Source organism: Fomitopsis serialis (assembly GCF_022376445.1).
Source record: "Fomitopsis serialis strain Sig1Antser10 chromosome Unknown B0H18scaffold_14, whole genome shotgun sequence".
Taxonomy (NCBI): domain Eukaryota; kingdom Fungi; phylum Basidiomycota; class Agaricomycetes; order Polyporales; family Fomitopsidaceae; genus Fomitopsis; species Fomitopsis serialis.
This window is the reverse complement of record NW_025954974.1, coordinates 362,100-378,739: the sequence shown is the minus strand read 5'-3', so window position 1 is coordinate 378,739 and position 16,640 is coordinate 362,100. Positions and strand designations below refer to the sequence as shown.

At 55.3% G+C, this 16,640-nt stretch overlaps 6 protein-coding genes across 6 annotated transcripts; 2 read left to right on the top strand and 4 right to left on the bottom strand.

The window, feature by feature from the left end:
- Positions 1-77: 77 nt before the first annotated feature.
- On the bottom strand, positions 78-2,289 carry B0H18DRAFT_1209002 (actin-like ATPase domain-containing protein; the record flags this gene model as incomplete). The annotated part of the gene is made up of 6 exons (XM_048036300.1): positions 2,117-2,289; positions 1,890-1,970; positions 1,757-1,839; positions 1,078-1,705; positions 916-1,054; positions 78-880 (listed from the first exon to the last, which is right to left on the bottom strand). Exons 1-6 carry the CDS (start codon positions 2,228-2,230, stop codon positions 78-80), a joined length of 1,848 nt encoding a protein of 615 aa, XP_047896575.1. The 5' UTR covers positions 2,231-2,289.
- Positions 2,290-2,562: 273 nt separating this feature from the next.
- B0H18DRAFT_1083586 (ubiquitin carboxyl-terminal hydrolase 14) lies at positions 2,563-5,572 on the top strand (the record flags this gene model as incomplete). The annotated part of the gene is made up of 12 exons (XM_048031679.1): positions 2,563-2,661; positions 2,716-2,865; positions 2,919-3,213; positions 3,267-3,455; positions 3,514-3,632; positions 3,680-3,789; positions 3,837-4,496; positions 4,562-4,647; positions 4,703-4,798; positions 4,853-5,005; positions 5,055-5,182; positions 5,240-5,572. 12 exons carry the CDS (start codon positions 2,563-2,565, stop codon positions 5,570-5,572), a joined length of 2,418 nt encoding a protein of 805 aa, XP_047896574.1.
- Positions 5,573-5,661: 89 nt separating this feature from the next.
- Positions 5,662-7,427, bottom strand: B0H18DRAFT_104420 (uncharacterized protein). Its single transcript, XM_048030708.1, has 2 exons — positions 7,122-7,427; positions 5,662-7,067 (listed from the first exon to the last, which is right to left on the bottom strand). Exons 1-2 carry the CDS (start codon positions 7,144-7,146, stop codon positions 5,752-5,754), a joined length of 1,341 nt encoding a protein of 446 aa, XP_047896573.1. The 5' UTR covers positions 7,147-7,427; the 3' UTR covers positions 5,662-5,751.
- A 98-nt stretch (positions 7,428-7,525) lies between these two features.
- B0H18DRAFT_991193 (uncharacterized protein) lies at positions 7,526-9,255 on the bottom strand. The gene is made up of 3 exons (XM_048045041.1): positions 9,095-9,255; positions 8,597-9,029; positions 7,526-8,543 (listed from the first exon to the last, which is right to left on the bottom strand). Exons 1-3 carry the CDS (start codon positions 9,111-9,113, stop codon positions 7,736-7,738), a joined length of 1,260 nt encoding a protein of 419 aa, XP_047896572.1. The 5' UTR covers positions 9,114-9,255; the 3' UTR covers positions 7,526-7,735.
- A 241-nt stretch (positions 9,256-9,496) lies between these two features.
- Positions 9,497-10,862, top strand: B0H18DRAFT_1208998 (uncharacterized protein). The gene is made up of 4 exons (XM_048036299.1): positions 9,497-9,517; positions 9,569-10,069; positions 10,123-10,271; positions 10,329-10,862. Exons 2-4 carry the CDS (start codon positions 9,973-9,975, stop codon positions 10,479-10,481), a joined length of 399 nt encoding a protein of 132 aa, XP_047896571.1. The 5' UTR covers positions 9,497-9,517; positions 9,569-9,972; the 3' UTR covers positions 10,482-10,862.
- Positions 10,863-14,887: 4,025 nt separating this feature from the next.
- B0H18DRAFT_104328 (uncharacterized protein) lies at positions 14,888-15,805 on the bottom strand. Its single transcript, XM_048030650.1, has 4 exons — positions 15,563-15,805; positions 15,176-15,506; positions 15,007-15,122; positions 14,888-14,949 (listed from the first exon to the last, which is right to left on the bottom strand). Exons 1-3 carry the CDS (start codon positions 15,578-15,580, stop codon positions 15,055-15,057), a joined length of 417 nt encoding a protein of 138 aa, XP_047896570.1. The 5' UTR covers positions 15,581-15,805; the 3' UTR covers positions 14,888-14,949; positions 15,007-15,054.
- Positions 15,806-16,640: the final 835 nt, after the last annotated feature.

Here is a 16,640-nt window from a genome sequence, read left to right as displayed (position 1 = left end):
CCTACACTCTCGGACAGCCAGAATAGCATTGTACCGATTGCCGTCACTGATCGCACACATTGAGATGTATGAACATTCTATGCAGACTGGACGGTGACAACCGTCTTTTCGCCCTTTCCAGAGGGACCAACCTCCCACGCACTAATCTCTAGACCTCCAGTATCATCTGCAATAAACTGTACCTCCACTTTTGTCGTCCACCTAGCTTTCTCTTGTTTTGCCTCCTTCGCCACGAAGGACAGTGCGGTAAGCAAAGTCTCCTTCTCCACTGTCTTCTCCTTCACCTCTTCCTCTTCCTCCTCTTCCTCTTCCTCGTCTGCCGGAATGTCCTCCTCGTCCTCAAGCTTGGGGAGCTTGACCATATCAATCCTGACGCCCTCTTTCGCCTCCCACACCTCGAAGCCGACCTTCTTCTCACCTTCACCTTCACCGAGATCGACATCGAGGCGCAGTGTTCGCCTCGCCGGCACGACTGTGTCTCGGAGTACTGCCGGTACCCACTGGCCGCCCAGAGGACCTTCGGCGTTCTCCTCAGGGAAGAGCATGCCAATCGTTTTCGAGGTCGCCTTCGCCTGCGTCCATTTACTTCCGCTGGCGAATGCTGCCTTCACTTCGCGCTCTTCTTCGGTGCCCTCGGCAAGCATTGCGACCAGCTTCGCCTGCAGCGCGCACCCGCGGGAGATGATCGTCGTCGGGTCGCCCACGCCACCGCCAACGACGGTGCCGGCGGTGAAGGGCGTGACGACCGACTCGGCGAAGCCCTGAGCGAGCGTCTCATCGAGCCCGGGAAGACTCGCGGAGCCGCCGACGTATACAATCTCGTCGACGTCGTACAGGTCAAGGCCTGCCTTCTCCACGAGCTCCTTCACACGGGTGGACACTTGGTCATACACGCTCCGGACCTCCATGTCGAACGCAGCCGCGTGATTGTGCCCGTAAAGTCGAGCCCGTCCTTGAGCGACTCGACGGAGCAGGTCGCGGCGCCAGGGGACGCGGACAGTGTGCGCTTGGTGTGCTCGACCGCAAGCCGGAGCTTCGCCTCGGCGCGCTTGTCCTGTGGCTCCGGGCGGGAGCGACCGTCAGGGGCGTCTTAGTCTTCTTGGTGAACTCCTTGGCAAAGAACTTGATCAGCTTGTCGTCGAGCGCGGTTCCGCCGACGGTGGCGTCCGAGAGCGTGGCCAGCGAGAATGCGAGCCCTTCGCGGATGGAAAGGAGGGAGAGCTCGAGGGAAGAGGTGCCAAGGTCGACTACCAATTGGGTGCGATCATGGTCGAGCTCAACAGGAGTGAGGTTGGTCGTGGTGGTCACTGTCGCCGCGCCCGCATCCTCAAGCAACTGGAGGACGTGGATGCCAGCATCTTCTGCGGCTTGCGTCAGGGCGGCACGCTGGGCGTCGTCGAACCAGGTGGGGATGCTGATGACAGCGCCCTGGACCTTTTTGCCGAGGAAGTCTTCGGCAGACTGCACAAGGGACCTGAGGAACATCGAAGTGACCTCGGACACAGTCAGGATGCGCTCGGCGGGGGTTGGCTCAGAGCGCGGAGTGGCAGCTTTAGAGGCGGCCGGAGTGTTAGTCGCTGTCGTCAGGAGAGGTGAGGGCGCTGCCTGCAGAACCTGGACTTTGTACGCGGGGACGTCTGGCTGCTCAGGATGCTGAATGACAGGAGCAGACGCAGTGGGTTTATCAAAGGATAACTCAGAGAATCTGAGGACTATCATTGAGGGACCTCAGGACGCACATCTGAAACCCACTCACTTTTTGCCGAGGAGGTTGCGGAAACCCAATATCGTATTGTGCGAGTTCTTGACCAGCTGCGGCTTCGCCTGGTTGCCTATGTACTATGGAATGCTCAGATACGTAAATATGCTACTTCAGTGGATGAACGTACCAGTTCCTCGCCGAGGAAAGCCACAGCGCAAGCGATCTGACGTTCTCCATCTTCGTTGGCAATGCAATCTGCAGATCCTTCCTATGAAAGCTCTGGAATCAGTGGCTGCTGCGGGCGTGAAGTTTCATGAATATGCTGTCGCCTGCAGTGATACAAGCACCATTTTCGTGCGTATATCATTGCGGAAAGTCGTACACGTTCAGATACAACACTGCAGGAAGACGTACCTTCGTGAGTACTGCAATCGACGCGTAAGAATTGCCAAAGTTGATGCCAACAACAGTGGGGACAGAGGATACTTCAATGGGCGCGTCGGCCGTTCCGTTGGGTTGCGCTGCCATCGTTTAGCACAGCGTCGAGGAGGATTTAGCCGATGCACAGAAAACAGATTTTGCCAGAGGACATTCGCGCCATCACGTGCTCTGGATGTCTATTTAGCGCGTTACGCACCGGCGCCTAGCGACGCGTCCTCTCTTCGACCTGCCGCGAGTGCTGCCTGGATATCCAACGCCTGGCTGATCGACCGACGCACTCGAGCGCAACTGTAAAGAGTATTATTTTGGCTTGATAAAAGAGACCATAGGGCGTGGTATATAGGTGCGATCTTTCCGGCTTGAAGCGTTCGCGGAAAGCTCAGTTATTGTCATGGTGCTGGTGGCTGCTGTCAGTCATAATGGTTTGCGGACACATCAGCGACATTGCAAGGCTACAGCCTCCACGGATTTCTCAGTCTGTGCACAGAGAGGAATGTACGCAGTGCTTTGACAACCAGGTGGCGTATGAGACTTGTTCGCTCAGGCCACGTGAACTCAGATCCAAGGCTTAGGACCACCCCTTGGGCATTGATGTATGCTTGACATGCTTCAACGGGGGATGCCTTGGTCAAGACAGGCATCATGCACGAACGCACGCCGAGAAGACTGGCCACTCCTTCACGCTCAATGTCAAGCGCAAGCTGAGGCCCTCTGCAAACCGTGTATGCCGAAGCTCATACGGTGTTCATGCGCGCCACTGACAGCCTAGCTCCAGGCAGATGAAGAAGAACCCCCAGCGAAGATGAAGAAGCTCGCCATTGTGGAGGATCGCGAGGAGGACAAGTACGAGCACAAGACCGTTCTCAAATGCTGGAAGTGCGATCCTATTAATGGGCTTGAGATACCTGACGCAATGGCCGACCCGCATGTCAAGTCATTGAGCGATGGTGTCATGCAGTCTCTATCATCCGCCAGACAATCCGAGGTCAAGGCTTGGGAGGAGGAGATCACTCCTTGCGAGCATACATTGACTTTGCAGCAAGAGGCTACCGGGCCGATCCTCGCATCTGGTAAACGATGACATCCCTATCTTGTGCGGGTGTCACTAAGGCGCAGCTCGCAGGACTGGCCCATTGCTCCAAATGTGACCTGAAGGAGAATTTGTGGCTATGCCTGACCTGTGGATCGCTTGGCTGTGGTCGACAGCAGTTTGGTGGTCTCGGAGGTAATGGCCATGGTCTGCAACACTACGAAGAGACGAAACATCCTGTCAGCGTCAAACTAGGTACCATCACACCTGAGGGCAATGCGGGTCAGTATTGCCGGCCATCGTATCGTCAGTTCCGCAGCACTGAGCTCTCCCTCGCTAGACATCTACTGCTATATTTGCAATGATGCAAAGACCGATCCAGAAATGGCATTACATCTTGCGACGTTTGGCATAAACGTCCAGACGCAGACTAAGACAGAGAAGTCCATGACTGAATTGGTGCGTAATCTGTACCAAGTCACCTAGCGAATCTAAGGCTCTTGCAGCAAATTGAACACAATCTGAAGTTCGATTTTTCACTCACTGATGAATCCGGCAAGGCTCTTGAGCCTGTGTTCGGGTCCGGGCTCACTGGTCTTTCTAACCTCGGCAATAGGCAGGTGATCTTACTCTATCGGAGGACGTGCATTGACATCCCCTTAGCTGTTACATGGCATCTGTCGTGCAAACGTTATTTTCGCTTCCAGCGTTCCAACAGCGGTACTACCCATCTACCGCCCAGCATTGGACCACCTGCACGGAGTCGCTCCCGGCCAACTGCGTCGACTGCCAGATGCACAAACTCGCCGACGGTCTGCTTTCGGGGCGCTACTCTCACCCGCGGCCAGCTGCCGGAGGCCCGTCTGAGCCCAAAGCGACGAACCCTCTTGCGCATGACTCACCCACACCTGTCTTCCAGGAGGGCGTGCGCCCGAGTGGATTCAAGGCGCTCATTGGGAAAGGCCACGAGGAGTTCAGCACGATGCGGCAGCAGGACTCGGAGGAGTTCTTGACGCACCTGCTCACTGTCCTCCGGCGGCACGCGAAGAAGACGGGTGGTGAGCAGGGTGCGGAGCCGACTGAGGTGTTTGCGTTCGGGATGGAGCAGCGTTTGGAATGTGGCGAGTGCAAGCGGGTACGTTACCGCGTTGACGAGACGGACGTGGCGAGCGTGCCAGTGCCAGCGCGCGAGAAGGGGAAGGACACGGAAGGGAAGACCCTGTACGCGGACGTCGAGCTGTCTGAGTGCTTGGACATCCTGACGGGGCCCGAGGCACTCGAGTACAATTGCCCTGCGTGCCAGAAAAACGTGATCGCGACGAAGTACGTCTGGCCGTCAATCTGTTTTGGTTTGGGGTATGTATGACGTCTGACGGCCCTTTTTGCAGGCGATCGCGATTCGCGGCCTTCCCGCAGGTCCTCGTTGTGCATGCGAAGAAGTTCCAGCTCGTGAATTGGGTACCGGCGAAGCTCGGTAGGTGTTGACTCATACGCAGCGGGTGATTTCTCCGCTCACTCTTCTCATCTAGATATTCCGTTGGCCGTTTCGGATGAGATGCAGCTCGATAACTATCTTGGGCGGGGACTGCAACCTGGGGAAGTCGAGCTACCCAACGAACAGCAAGGTCGGTGCGAGCCCTAATTGGACTGTATGAGTAAGGTTCATCGATGTTCCCCAGCTTCCGCCCTTCCGCAGTTCAACGAAGCCGCGATCGCCCAACTGGAGGGAATGGGGTTCCCGACTGTGCGGTGTCAGAAAGCACTCCTTGCCACTGGTAACAACGACGCGGAGGCCGCCATGGAATGGCTCTTCCAGCACATGGAAGATCCCGGTGAGATGGCTCTCGGGGTTAGCACGGGCGATGCTGACGTGTTGGACAGACATCGACGCCCCAATCCAGGCTCCTGGGTCTGGAAGCTCTGCTCCCGAGCCGCCGCAGGAGCAAATAAGCATGTTGGCCGAGATGGGCTTCACATATGCCCAGGCTCGCAAGGCCCTGCGGGAAACGGTACGTTCTAGGTTCCTAACCTGACTTAATGGTTCCGCTCTCTGACATCTCTTCCAGGGCGGGAATGCTGAACGAGCTGTAGAATGGCTGTTTTCCCATCCTGACGATAATGGCGAAGACGCACCGAGTGCCGCGGCGGAGGTGTCAAAGACAGCGAGTCTAGGCGCCTCGGCGGAGTTACCGGCAAAATACAAGCTCAAGGCGTTCATCTCTCACAAAGGCCCGTCAGTACACTCTGGGCACTACGTTGCGCACATTCGGGTTAAAGACGAGAAGACAGGCGAGGACGCTTGGGTATTGTTCAATGATGAGAAGGTCGTCAAGGCTGACGCCGAGAGTGTACGTGACTTGAAAAAGTTGGCGTACTTGTACGTGTACGAGCGTGTGTAGAGTAAGTTGGTGTCATGATGGCGGACTAAAGATTCAATGTACTATTACTCGTTATACATGACGCAACTTATTTTAGAGTTGCCTACGCACACAGATTCACGCATCGATACAAAGGATAGTAATGTACATCTTGTTGGCATTGATTTGGGAATTATGTGATGGGTCTCTGCCAGTATGAGTTACGCCCTCCAGTTCCCAGCCAATGCATACGCCTCGTCCATCGCCTTCTCGAGTATCCAGTCGATATATGAAAGCCAGCCTCGCCAATCGTGCATCGCTAAATAATCCACGCGCCGCCTGAACCTCGCCCTGGGGTCCGTGTAAAGCATTGCGAGCTGCGGATCGAATCTTTGCACTGTGTCCCTGAATCTCTTCCGCAGCTGCGTATGCTCCATGGCTATCTGACACGAAAACATATCCTCAGGCAAGACCTCAGGTGGTATAACGAACACGTCCTCTGGGTCAGCAGGCCACCACGCTTGGTTCGTCAGTTCTTCGGGATACCGAGCCGCGATATCTCGGGGAACGACGACGGAATCATCCCAGTCGATTATGCCTTCGATGCGTGTGCGGTCCGCCGAGAAGAGCACGTTGCGCCAGCACGCAAAATCGCCGTGTACCAGGGCAAGGTTAGACGCGGCGGGGCGTGAGGTCGAGTTGGCCAATGGGTCAAGCGAGGCGGCGATATTGACGAGGTCCCGTATAATATCAGCGCACCGTACGAAAGTACGTCTGCCATCGTCACTCCATTGCGGGGATTTCTTGACCATGGCACGACGTGTGGCGTCAAGGGCGTAGTGCCAATGTTCCGCAAGTGTAGTGGGCCCGCATCGCGCCTCGATCGACGGGTCGAGCAGCTCAGTAAAGGCGCTTGGATATTGTGGGATCACGGGCATGATGCGAAAGCCGCGCTGTGGCGTGCTGTGTCTCTGCCACAGCGAACGCGAGGTGTCTGCGCTATCGGCCACGATGCTTCCGATTGCACTGAACGGAACCGGCGCTGTTGTTCTGGCCCATTGTTCAGCCAAAAGATCAACTACGATGCGCTTGCTCGCATCCGACATATCGTGCCACTCTGGAGGAGTAAGCGGCGTGCCATTGCAGAACTCGATGAACGTATAAGGCACGCCTGCCGGGTTGGTGCCGCTGAGCTGCGCAGAGAAGAGCCGGGGAATGGGGACGTCTGGTCTGTATACGCTCATGAATCCTAGTGTCGCGATCTGAGACTTGAGTCGAAGGGGGTCTCGGGTCGCCGGGGGTTTAGGGACAGGGACCCTCGCGACAAGGGCACTCGCTCCGAACTGAATGAGGAAGACTTTATTATACCCCCCATGAGCGAGGATGCGGATCTCGGTGGGAGCGACTGCCTTGGGAAGCTGAAGAACAGCACGGGCGGCGTCGAGGAGGTGCTCGATGTTGACGCCACATATCCCCGTGTATCTTTCATGGTAAGCAGAGTTTAGGCCCTCTTCGGAGGGCGCAGCGTAGGTCAAGGCTGCAAGATATGTGTGAGCTCTGGGTCGCCGCCATGCGTCAATGTATGACACACCTTGAGTGGACATAAATTGGGGCATGCCAGTGCCAGGGATCGACAGGGAACTACGATGAAGCTGCTACTGCAGTGATTCGCCCAATATACGCCAGTGGGAACAAAAACTGTTGTTATAATATCGATTTGGGCCGGGATAATCCAAAGCCAGGTTCAAGCTGTCGTATGACAGTTTCAACCTACGGGCGTCACTTGGGCCAAACAAACATTGCAGCTATGGCCTCGGACGACGTCAGCGAGTGATCAGTAGAGCTTCGTTCGTGGTCGGCGAATAATATACGTACTCACTCCGGTAGTAGGCGTCTGCCAGTGAGGAGGTGTACTTCGGCGGGAGATACTAATACTGATAGTCACCTCGTTCGCTGGCACGTGACGTACCTGAAGCTCGGCAGACATACGAAGGTGCCCTAATAAGTAGGCCAGGGGCCTTTTGAGTACATATACTCCTATAGCATTGACCGCTACTAGAGAGCTATCTGTGAGACAGCTTCATCATGTCGCCTACTAGTATATGCTTGCTGAATCGCGTATTGATACAGACTCAATACTACTAATAAGTAGTAGTAATGCATGACCAGAGTACGAACTTTGTGATGTGTCTGTGCCAGTCTGAGCTACGCCAACCTGTTCTCAAATATTGCATGGGCCTCATTCATCGCCTCCTCGAGTATCCAGTCGATATATAGATACCAGCCTCGCCAATCGTGCATGGCTAAATAATCCACGCGCCGCCTGAACCTCGCCTTGGGGTCCGTGTAGAGCGCCGCCAGCTGTGGATCGAATCTTTGCACTGTGTCCCTGAATCTCTTCCGCAGCTGCGTATTTTCAAGTGCTATCTGCCACGAAGACGAATCCTCGGGCAAGGCATCAGGTGGTATGGCGAACCTGTCCTCGGGGTCAAACTGCCAACCCGCGTTGTCTGTCAGCTCCTCGGGATACCGAGCCGCTATATCTCGGGGAACGACGACTGAATCATCCCAGTCGACTATGCCTTCGATGCGTGTGCGGTCCGCCGAGAACAGCACGTTGCGCCAGCACGCAAAATCGCCGTGTATCAGGGCAAGGTTAGGCGCGGCGGAGAGTGAGGTCGAGTTGGCCAATGGGTCAAGCGAGGCGGCGATATTGATGAGGTCCCGTATGATATCAGCGCACCGTATGAGCGTACGTCGGTCATCGTCATCCGTGGGAAATTCCTTGACCATGGCACGACGTGCGGCGTCAAGGGCGTAGTGCCAATGTTCGGCTAGCGTAGTGGGCCCGCACCGCGCCTCGATCGACGGATCGAGCAGCTCGGTAGAGTTGTTAGGATATTGTGGGATCATAGGTATGATGCGAATTCCGTGCTGCGAGACGCAGTGCGAAGTGTCTGTCCTATCGGCCACGATGCTTCCGATTGCACTGAACGGAACCGGCGCTGTTGTTCTGGCCCATTGTTCAGCCAAAGATCAACTACCATACTCTTGCTCGCATTCGACATATTGTGCCACTCTGGAGGAGTGATCGGCGTGCCTTTGCAGAACTCCATGAGCGTATAAGGCACGCCTGCCGGGTTGGTGCCGCTGAGCTGCGCAGAGAGGAGTCGGGGAATGGGGACGTCTGGTCTGTGTACGCTCATGTATTCTAGTGTCGCGAGTTGGGACTTGAGCCGAAGGGGGTCTCGGGCCGCTGGGGGTTTAGGGAGTGGGATCCTCGCGACAAGGGCACTCGCTTCGAACCGAATGAGGAAGACTTTGTTATACGCTCCATGAGCGAGAATGCGGATCTCAGTGGGAGCGACTGCCTTGCGAAGCCGAAGAACAGCACGGGCAGCGTCGAGTAGGTGCTCGATGTTGACGCCGCATATCCCAGTGTATCCTGTACGGAAAGTAGAGTCGAGGGCCTCTTCGGAGGGCGCAAGATAGGTCAGGACTGCAAAGTATGTGTGATTTTCAGGTCGCCGCCACCATACGCCGACTCGAATACATAACACGCACCTCGATCGCTTGCGAACATGGGAGGGTGAGAGCAACGCAGCCACAGCTCGGATTTTAGTCTCGGAATCAGCCGTTCGGAGGTGAGCGGAGAGCGAAAAACCCATACCAGAGACACCTCCAGAACGCGTGACTATGTAAATGAAATACCCTCCTCCTCCTCTAGGTTCGACATTGGTTCGACACCATCATCCTGCCTCTTATGTACGATGGGCCAGCGTTTCAGGCGATGCGGCTAACAACTGACTCACCGAGTCCGCCACGAGTGCGAGTCCAGGGTCTAGAAGCGCATCTAAATCCAGAGAGCGCTGCGCTGCCGGGCGCGCCGCCCCCTCCGGTATGAAGGGCCTCGCCGGACAAAAACAACCTGACGTACGAATGTTGATCTTGGTGTCATTTTTTGGGCGTTGATGTTGATATTGCACCGTACGTACGTTGATGTTGGTCTTGTTGTTCATAAGTTGAGTTGTTTGACAGGTTGTCGGACAGGCTGTCTGACAGGTCGTCCGACAGATTGTCTGACAGGTCACCTGACAGGTCCGTGCAACCACGTCGCCTGCGCCCGACGCGCCCGACGAGCCCAACAATGCATGATGGCCCCATGACCGCTCATGAGAGACGATCGAGCGGCCGCACCCATCACTCACCACCAACGACCGCCGTCTATGCCCCCGGCAAGGTCCTTCTCGCAGGTGGATACCTCGTCCTCGACCCTGCGTACTCCGGTGTCGTCGTCTCGACGAGCGCGCGGTTCTACACGACCGTGCGCGACCTCGATGAGGCAGCGAGCGTCGCGGCCGCGAAGGCGGACCGATCGATTGAGATCCCCGCGCGATCGCCCTAATTCGTGAACGCAATCTGGCTCTATATCGTGTCCTTTGATGGCGAGGCCGCTAATTCGTGGTCTACCAGGTCGCAGACATGTGGATGGTCTGCTCGAGGTTGCCCTGCGTCGTGTCGTGATAGGCGGGACGCTGAGTGAGTTCAGGTTCATCGCATCTCGCAGCGCGTCCTCGACCTCCTCCTTGAAGAACAAGTTCGTCCACCATGCGCTCTGGTGTACGCTCTCCCTAGCACTCGGAACTCGTGGTGCTGGCACCTGCAGAACAGCCTCAGGCTCTTGCATGGCCTCAATATCACCATAGCTGGCGACAATGACGTTGACTCTCAGTGGGCTCAGGTGAGTGCTCCCCATGCCTGCTCAATGTGCAGCCCTCTAAGATTCCCCTGTGCACAGCTGACAGTGAAGAGCCTCCTGCCCACGCTCGCATCTCTCGCACAGCTCCCGCCCTTCGCTCCAACTGGCGTACAGTTCGCTGAGGTCACAAGACGGGGCTCGGCGGCACTCATCACCTCACTCGTCTCGAGCCTCCTCGTTCTGTCGAGTTAATAACATGGGGGTCTCTTGCATACTTGTACACTGTACTGCAGTCTGCAGAGCTGACCGCAGTACTCACGATACCTCTCAAAACAATACATATTGCATGATGTTGTGACCGTACTTGGTACAATACTCACATACATTCGTAACCTTTATCAAGTACTTCAGACTCGTACGCTGGCACGCGCACTTTGTGGCTCCATGGCCGTCACTACTCGTACTAGTACTCGGAGCCCACGTCGGCCACTTTCTTGCGCATTCGGGGCCTTGTCGACACCTCCATAGAGCCAATTTATATGCGTCGTAGAATGCGAGAATGAGGCTTTCAAGCCAGTCCGATTAGTATTGAGTACTTGAGTGTGCGAGTGAGAGGTGAGAGGGAGATCTGAGGCACGTGTGTTGCAATGTGGCGGAGACGCTAGTCTCCCGTAGGCAGACCCTAAACACGACCTTATTGCAGCTACTTACAACAGACGAGGGGTGTCTATCGTTATGCAAATAGCTGTGACTGGGGGAGGGTGGTCGTATATACGGAGACACATGGCACGAAAGCTCCAACCCCGGATTCTAGTGGGTAATCGTAGGCGGCGCAGTGGCACAAGGATGATGCAAGAGACGACGAGACAACAAGGAACACTACGGATCGGATAATGAACAGGTTTCGGTGCCTGAGCATGGTGTCCACAATAAGGAGAGGCAGCGACCACGTACGACGACAAATACGCGGCGGCCAGTCAATGAATGAAAGCAAGCTGCTGCAAGCATACGAGAGACCAAGACACATAGTGATCACCGGTCGGTCGCCGATATTTAAGGGGACTCCCTCGCGGATATCGACTCGAGCACATTCAACCGCGAGAGGGTCTTGCTCACCTGCTTTCGCCGCTGCGGTAACGGAGTCTATGTTCACCTATAATATAAAACAGAATACGCAAGATCCTATAACGGAGAGCCCAAAGCAGCCATGTACAAACATAGACAAGGTACTTTGCATGGTAGAAAAACAGTACATGCGAAACTGGGTATCTTAGCAGACACGGCACAATGAAGAGTTTGCGGCGGCAGTAGCATGCGGACAGTGAGCGGGGCAGTGCGAGAGCGAAGAAAAGAAGAAAGGCGCCACGAACCAGATGCAATAGGTCCTATGCGAGAGCATGGTGTCCGAGATAACAAGCGACAACGGCCGCCTGCGCGAGCAAAGACGCGGAAACCAGTTGGGGCAAAGCAAGCATGGAAGACAGAGATGAGCATGTCGCGCGACGGGCCTATCACACGCACGGCGTCGCGTGGGCGTACCAGCCCTGGTCCTTCGCCTTCTTCGTCGTCGAGGCGCGGTCGGTCGAGATGACGTTGGATATTGAAGGCAAGCCCTTCGCAGGAAACGAGTCGAACGTGTTCGACCTCGACAGCGACTGGCCAGCTTACTTCTGCATTGGAGACGGCACGACGACGGCGACGGACTCTTGCTCAATGGCGTGGGGCATCCCGTGGGTGCTGTGCAAGGCGAGGCGGATGTTGGCGTCGACGGAACCTGGTGGCGTTGACGGCGATGCGGACGACGCGGGGCTCGTGGACGTGGAGTACGACTGCTCGGGCGGGTCGGGCATGTCGGGGCTCGCGGGCGGACTTGGGTACGCCGTGCTGGCGTCGACAGGCATGGGGGTGGGCTTCGGTGACGACATTGACGGATACCTGGCGAAGCTCGGGGTGGTGGTGGACGTGGCATCGTATATGTATGGCGTCAATCAATGGTACCGGTGTCGGCGCAGGCGAGGGGAGCACGTACTTAGGGTACGGCCTGTGGCCCTTTCGTGGCCCTTGAAGTTCCTCCGCACCTTCGCCTCGAACTCCTTCAGCGCTGCCAGTTCGATGTTGAGCTGCTACTCGAGGTAAGAGCACATCTCTCGCACCATCTGATTGATCTTGCGGAGGGCGCACATGCCCCGGCCTACGATTCTCCACGACCTGTTCGAGTACGTTCATCCCAGATGAGCTTGGATGCTATGAAAGCGGGAATCTATAGACGGTAACTCGACGAGCCGCTGGCGGCAGGGAACCACGCATTTAGACGTTGGAAAAGGTAGAGGGCAGCGAACATCACCGATGTGTGAGGCCGCGTTCTGTGGAGGGCGTAGGCGATCAACAACGCGAGAGGCGGCGACGGTCCTGGCGGATTGCAGGCGGTGGATAATGGAGGGAGGACCGGGCACGCAAACAAATGCGTCACATACCTCGTAAAGGGCTTCGCATCTCTTCGTGTCCGTCTCAGCGACAGTGGATCATCAGTACGTTCAGTACTAAACGAGAGTATCTCTTTTTGGTCAGCTACGGAGACTAGTTCAGTACTTGGATGTGGCGGATGCCCGGCGCTTGCCGGGCAACCTGTGTCAAACCACCTGTCAAACCACCTGTCAACCACTTGTCAAACCACCTGTCAAACCACCTGTCAACCACTTGTCAAACCACCTGTCAAACCACCTGTCGACCACTTGTCTAACCACTTGTCAACTTCAACGTCAAGAACAGCGTACCAACTTGTGTAAAATGTCTTCAACACAGAGTTCGACGTCTCGGGACTATCAAACAGAACAGCTTAAGGTCGTCAACGTCAACATCAACCCGTTTTTTTCGACAGGATAGCAATTGTCCGGCCGTACCCTTCACACTCCGGTCACCGGTATTGGAAAGCTCAGTACGTAAGCCAGTACTCAAGTACTCATGCTCCCACGTATCGTACTTCGAATGGACACTGTCATTCATCTGCACGTTCGTTTCGATTCTTCTCTCTCTCGCGTCCTCCGCCTACGCCGGCTGGCTTAGCCACCCCGGGCTTGTACATAGAAGTACGATTTCTCTTCTCCGTCTCTCGCTGACGTTTCCGGTGGCCGTCTCCCTTCAGGGACATGTCGTCGACCTCTGCCGCAGTCACCGGGCTTGCCCACTGACTGCGCCATCCTCTCCTTGCGCCTTATCCGTCCGATCGTCGATGTTCCACGTCCAGAGATGGGGATTGCCCCTCTCTGTACGTGCGCGAGGTTCGCGCTGCTCGACGGGCACCTCGGCGGACCCCTCGTGAGCCATTGAGGCCTCACATCAATGGCCTTATATATATAGGGTGTGACTGTCCCGATGCTTCAACATCTCAGCATTGCTCGCCTTTACTCCCATATATCCCATATATCCAACACAATCATGGTGAGTTTTAGTCGATTCATCACCTATTGAATTTCCGATACGATATGGCTGCGCTCATGCACCAATCCGTTCTACAGAGCTTGAAGAGAACCATGGAGGCTCTTAAAGACTGGATTGAAGCAATCCTGGATCCTGCCTCTCAGCGGACTCTCACCTGTTCTTCTCCGCTGCCGGTGGGCCTTTGGCACGATATTTACGGTGGAAAGACCTCCTCTATGGCACCCTCCTTCCGCGGTCAGATTATGCTCGCGACGGATGAGACATTCTCATTCCGCGTCGTAGAGAATGGAGATAGGCGTCATGTTTACGCGGGGGTAGTCGCCATCGCCTCGGATGATTTGCTTGAAGGACTTCGTGCGGTGTACAATACGCTCTAAGACGTAGTTACAGGGTAAGTGGGAATACCGATCGATACGCTGTCGTATATGGAACTGACGATCATCGTCTCAACAGAATGGCATGGAAAGTCACGATATACACGACTTCGTGATGTCTTCCCAAGGCTTTGCATTGCGACAAGGAGAGTGAATGTTGTACGATATCACGTTCAGTACGGGTTATGCGAGACTACGAATGCGTCCATCATCAGTACAACTCGGTGGCGTCTGGAGACGGTCTACTACGTTCAGCGAACGGTTGATTATGATTTGTCAAAACCTCGTAGCCTCAAGCCGTAAGTCAACCTCGCATATCTATGCAGTCTTCGGGACAGTGCTACAAAGTCGCTAGCCTGAGAAGGCCGGCTGTGGATCTCCTTATCGCGGGCAGAGACATAGGCGGGCATCTATTATCAGTTGACTCTTGGAACAGTTGGCCAGGCAGCATCACTGCTCATGCCAGTGGGGAATGCTGACGTGTGCATGTTCATTGAGCGACAGTGAAACACCGTCCGAATCGCATGTACGGCTTTCGTCGTGTAAGAGTGCTCTGCTCGAACTACGTGCCGTCTGTTCGGGTAAGTGCATTAGTAGTTCGTAGCATCCCAGAATGGGGGAGACAGCGTCCAGAGACGGTACGCATGGGCGATGGCCGGTCACCGGTCACCGGTGGCTGCCAGTGCCACTGGCCGCTGTATCGTTCGGCTAGCGAATTGGGAGATAGAAAGCTGTAACATAACAAGACAGCGAGATAACACAGGACAGATGAGCAGGAGCATGATATGACTATGGTTGATGTGCCAGTGCGATTCCAGAGCAGACACGGGATATATTGTTCCGGTCAATGCTCGTAGAAGACCAGCCGGCGGCCAGAGGGCTACCTTCAAATCACTGTATGGTCTGATCTCATTCAAAGCTCAGGACTATCCGACAAGTGGTAGAGAAAACGGAACATCACTTACAGTCAGCTCGATAGTTGGGTCGTCAATGAAGGTAGTATAGAAGTAGCCTTAGTGGGGAGGGAGTACTTCAACAAGTTCCTGTTCATGCTGTCCCTTTTGAGTGGTCGAGAGTAACGCTAGCCACGGCCCAGTCAGCGACATGATAGAACTAATGGGAAGCACAGCTCACTGTAATGATCCGAATCAAAGCTCCAGCCAGGTGTGCATTGGTGCTCGGATAAACGTTGGCCCGCATCTGTTTCGAGGGCGCTCAATACTCTGATACCACTGGCGATTTCCTCTTTGACCCGCCACCACCACACCTTTCCAATAAAAAGTGTGTCATCATAAGGTTGACCACCAATGCCAAGCGAGAGGTACCGCAAGGACGGAACCGCATTTGCGAGACGGTCTAGGGACGGTTGCACACAGGCGGCGTCCCAAGCCTGCGCGAGGAACTCGTGGATGCAGACCTGGACCATTACTATCCGGGTCGACACCAGAAATTCGGCCATCGATTCCTGCGTGGTATAATTTTGTTGAGATACAAAGTCGAGTGATCATCTTCATCACTCACTAGAAAGGCAACAAGCATCTGGGTCGATTGTGCGACATAGTACACGTCACGGTAATCTGCCAACAGCGCAAGCGCGGCAAAGAGTCACCCATTTGGCGCCAGTAGGAAGCGGGGAGTGATTTGTTTGGTCTTAGAGAATAGACGACGGGTGATGCGTTCCTCACGAGAGCGAGTAGAGTCTTCGTATGTGGTCGATGATTGTTCTGCACGCTGAGGCGAAGCCATTGTACGTGGGGAGATCCAATGGAGTCGCTCGTGTGGCCATGAGCGACGTCAGGTCCCGTCCACAGCATTGTCGAGTTTGTATCATCGAGGTCGCAGCGGAATAGTTGGAGAGTGTGCAGTTCACGACTCCCTCGCATCTGGCTAAGAACTTCCAATGAATGCTGCCCGATGTCCATCATGATATGTAAGATATGTCAAGTCGGGGAGGCCTAAAAGGGCACTGCGAAGCCGAGGTTCAAGAGGCAGCACATCTCCAAGGACAGACTCCGTAGATGCGGCACAGTTGAAAGTAGGTCCGCAAGCAACTTCATGACGTCCGGGTTGAACTTGAAGGGCGATAAATGGGAAAAGCCAACGAAGTAGTCGTCTGCAACATGAAGGGCAGACGCGCCAACTGTGAGCAACCGCAGCCATCTGAGCCGATCGTGGATGTCTTCGAGCATGTACGTAAATGCCGCGATAGCGTCCCTGGTGGTCGCATTGCGACGCCGTCGGCCAGCATGATTTCTGAACAAGCCCGTCGTTTCATTATGGGGAGGAGCTCTCGGGAAACCGTCATCAGTGACCCGGGAGCATCCCGGGGAGAGATGAGGTCCATTATGGCGAGTAGCGAGTCTTCGGTGAGAGATAACATATCCACAGGCATGCTGCAAGAACTATTCGCACTTCAGCCTGACAGCTGACCACAGTCAACAAGTGCTACTTACAAGCGAGTACCGTACTCACAGTGACAAGAACGACAGTTCAACTTCCAACCCGTGATTCGCTGAAAGACGAGTGGAAACCTGGCAGTGACACAGGCAAGCTCCCGGTGCAAGACGGGAATATCGCGTGAGCCGAATCGGAATGCAAG

Excerpts from the sequence above, each read along its gene's own strand:
- B0H18DRAFT_104328 (XM_048030650.1), bottom strand. Across the intron at positions 15,123-15,175 it reads CTTTGATTCGGATCATTACA|CGTTACTCTCGACCACTCAA; the intron begins GTGAGCTGTGCT and ends GGCCGTGGCTAG.
- B0H18DRAFT_991193 (XM_048045041.1), bottom strand. Across the intron at positions 8,544-8,596 it reads CCTCCAGAGTGGCACAATAT|AACAACAGCGCCGGTTCCGT; the intron begins GTCGAATGCGAG and ends ACAATGGGCCAG.
- B0H18DRAFT_1208998 (XM_048036299.1), top strand. The coding sequence starts at position 9,973 with ATGGCGAGGCCGCTAATTCGTGGTCTACCAGGTCGCAGACATGTGGAT. Across the intron at positions 10,070-10,122 it reads CGTGATAGGCGGGACGCTGA|AACAAGTTCGTCCACCATGC; the intron begins GTGAGTTCAGGT and ends TCCTCCTTGAAG. Across the intron at positions 10,272-10,328 it reads TTGACTCTCAGTGGGCTCAG|CTGACAGTGAAGAGCCTCCT; the intron begins GTGAGTGCTCCC and ends CCCTGTGCACAG.
- B0H18DRAFT_104420 (XM_048030708.1), bottom strand. The coding sequence starts at position 7,146 with ATGCCCCAATTTATGTCCACTCAAG. Across the intron at positions 7,068-7,121 it reads CCAATTTATGTCCACTCAAG|CCTTGACCTACGCTGCGCCC; the intron begins GTGTGTCATACA and ends CATATCTTGCAG.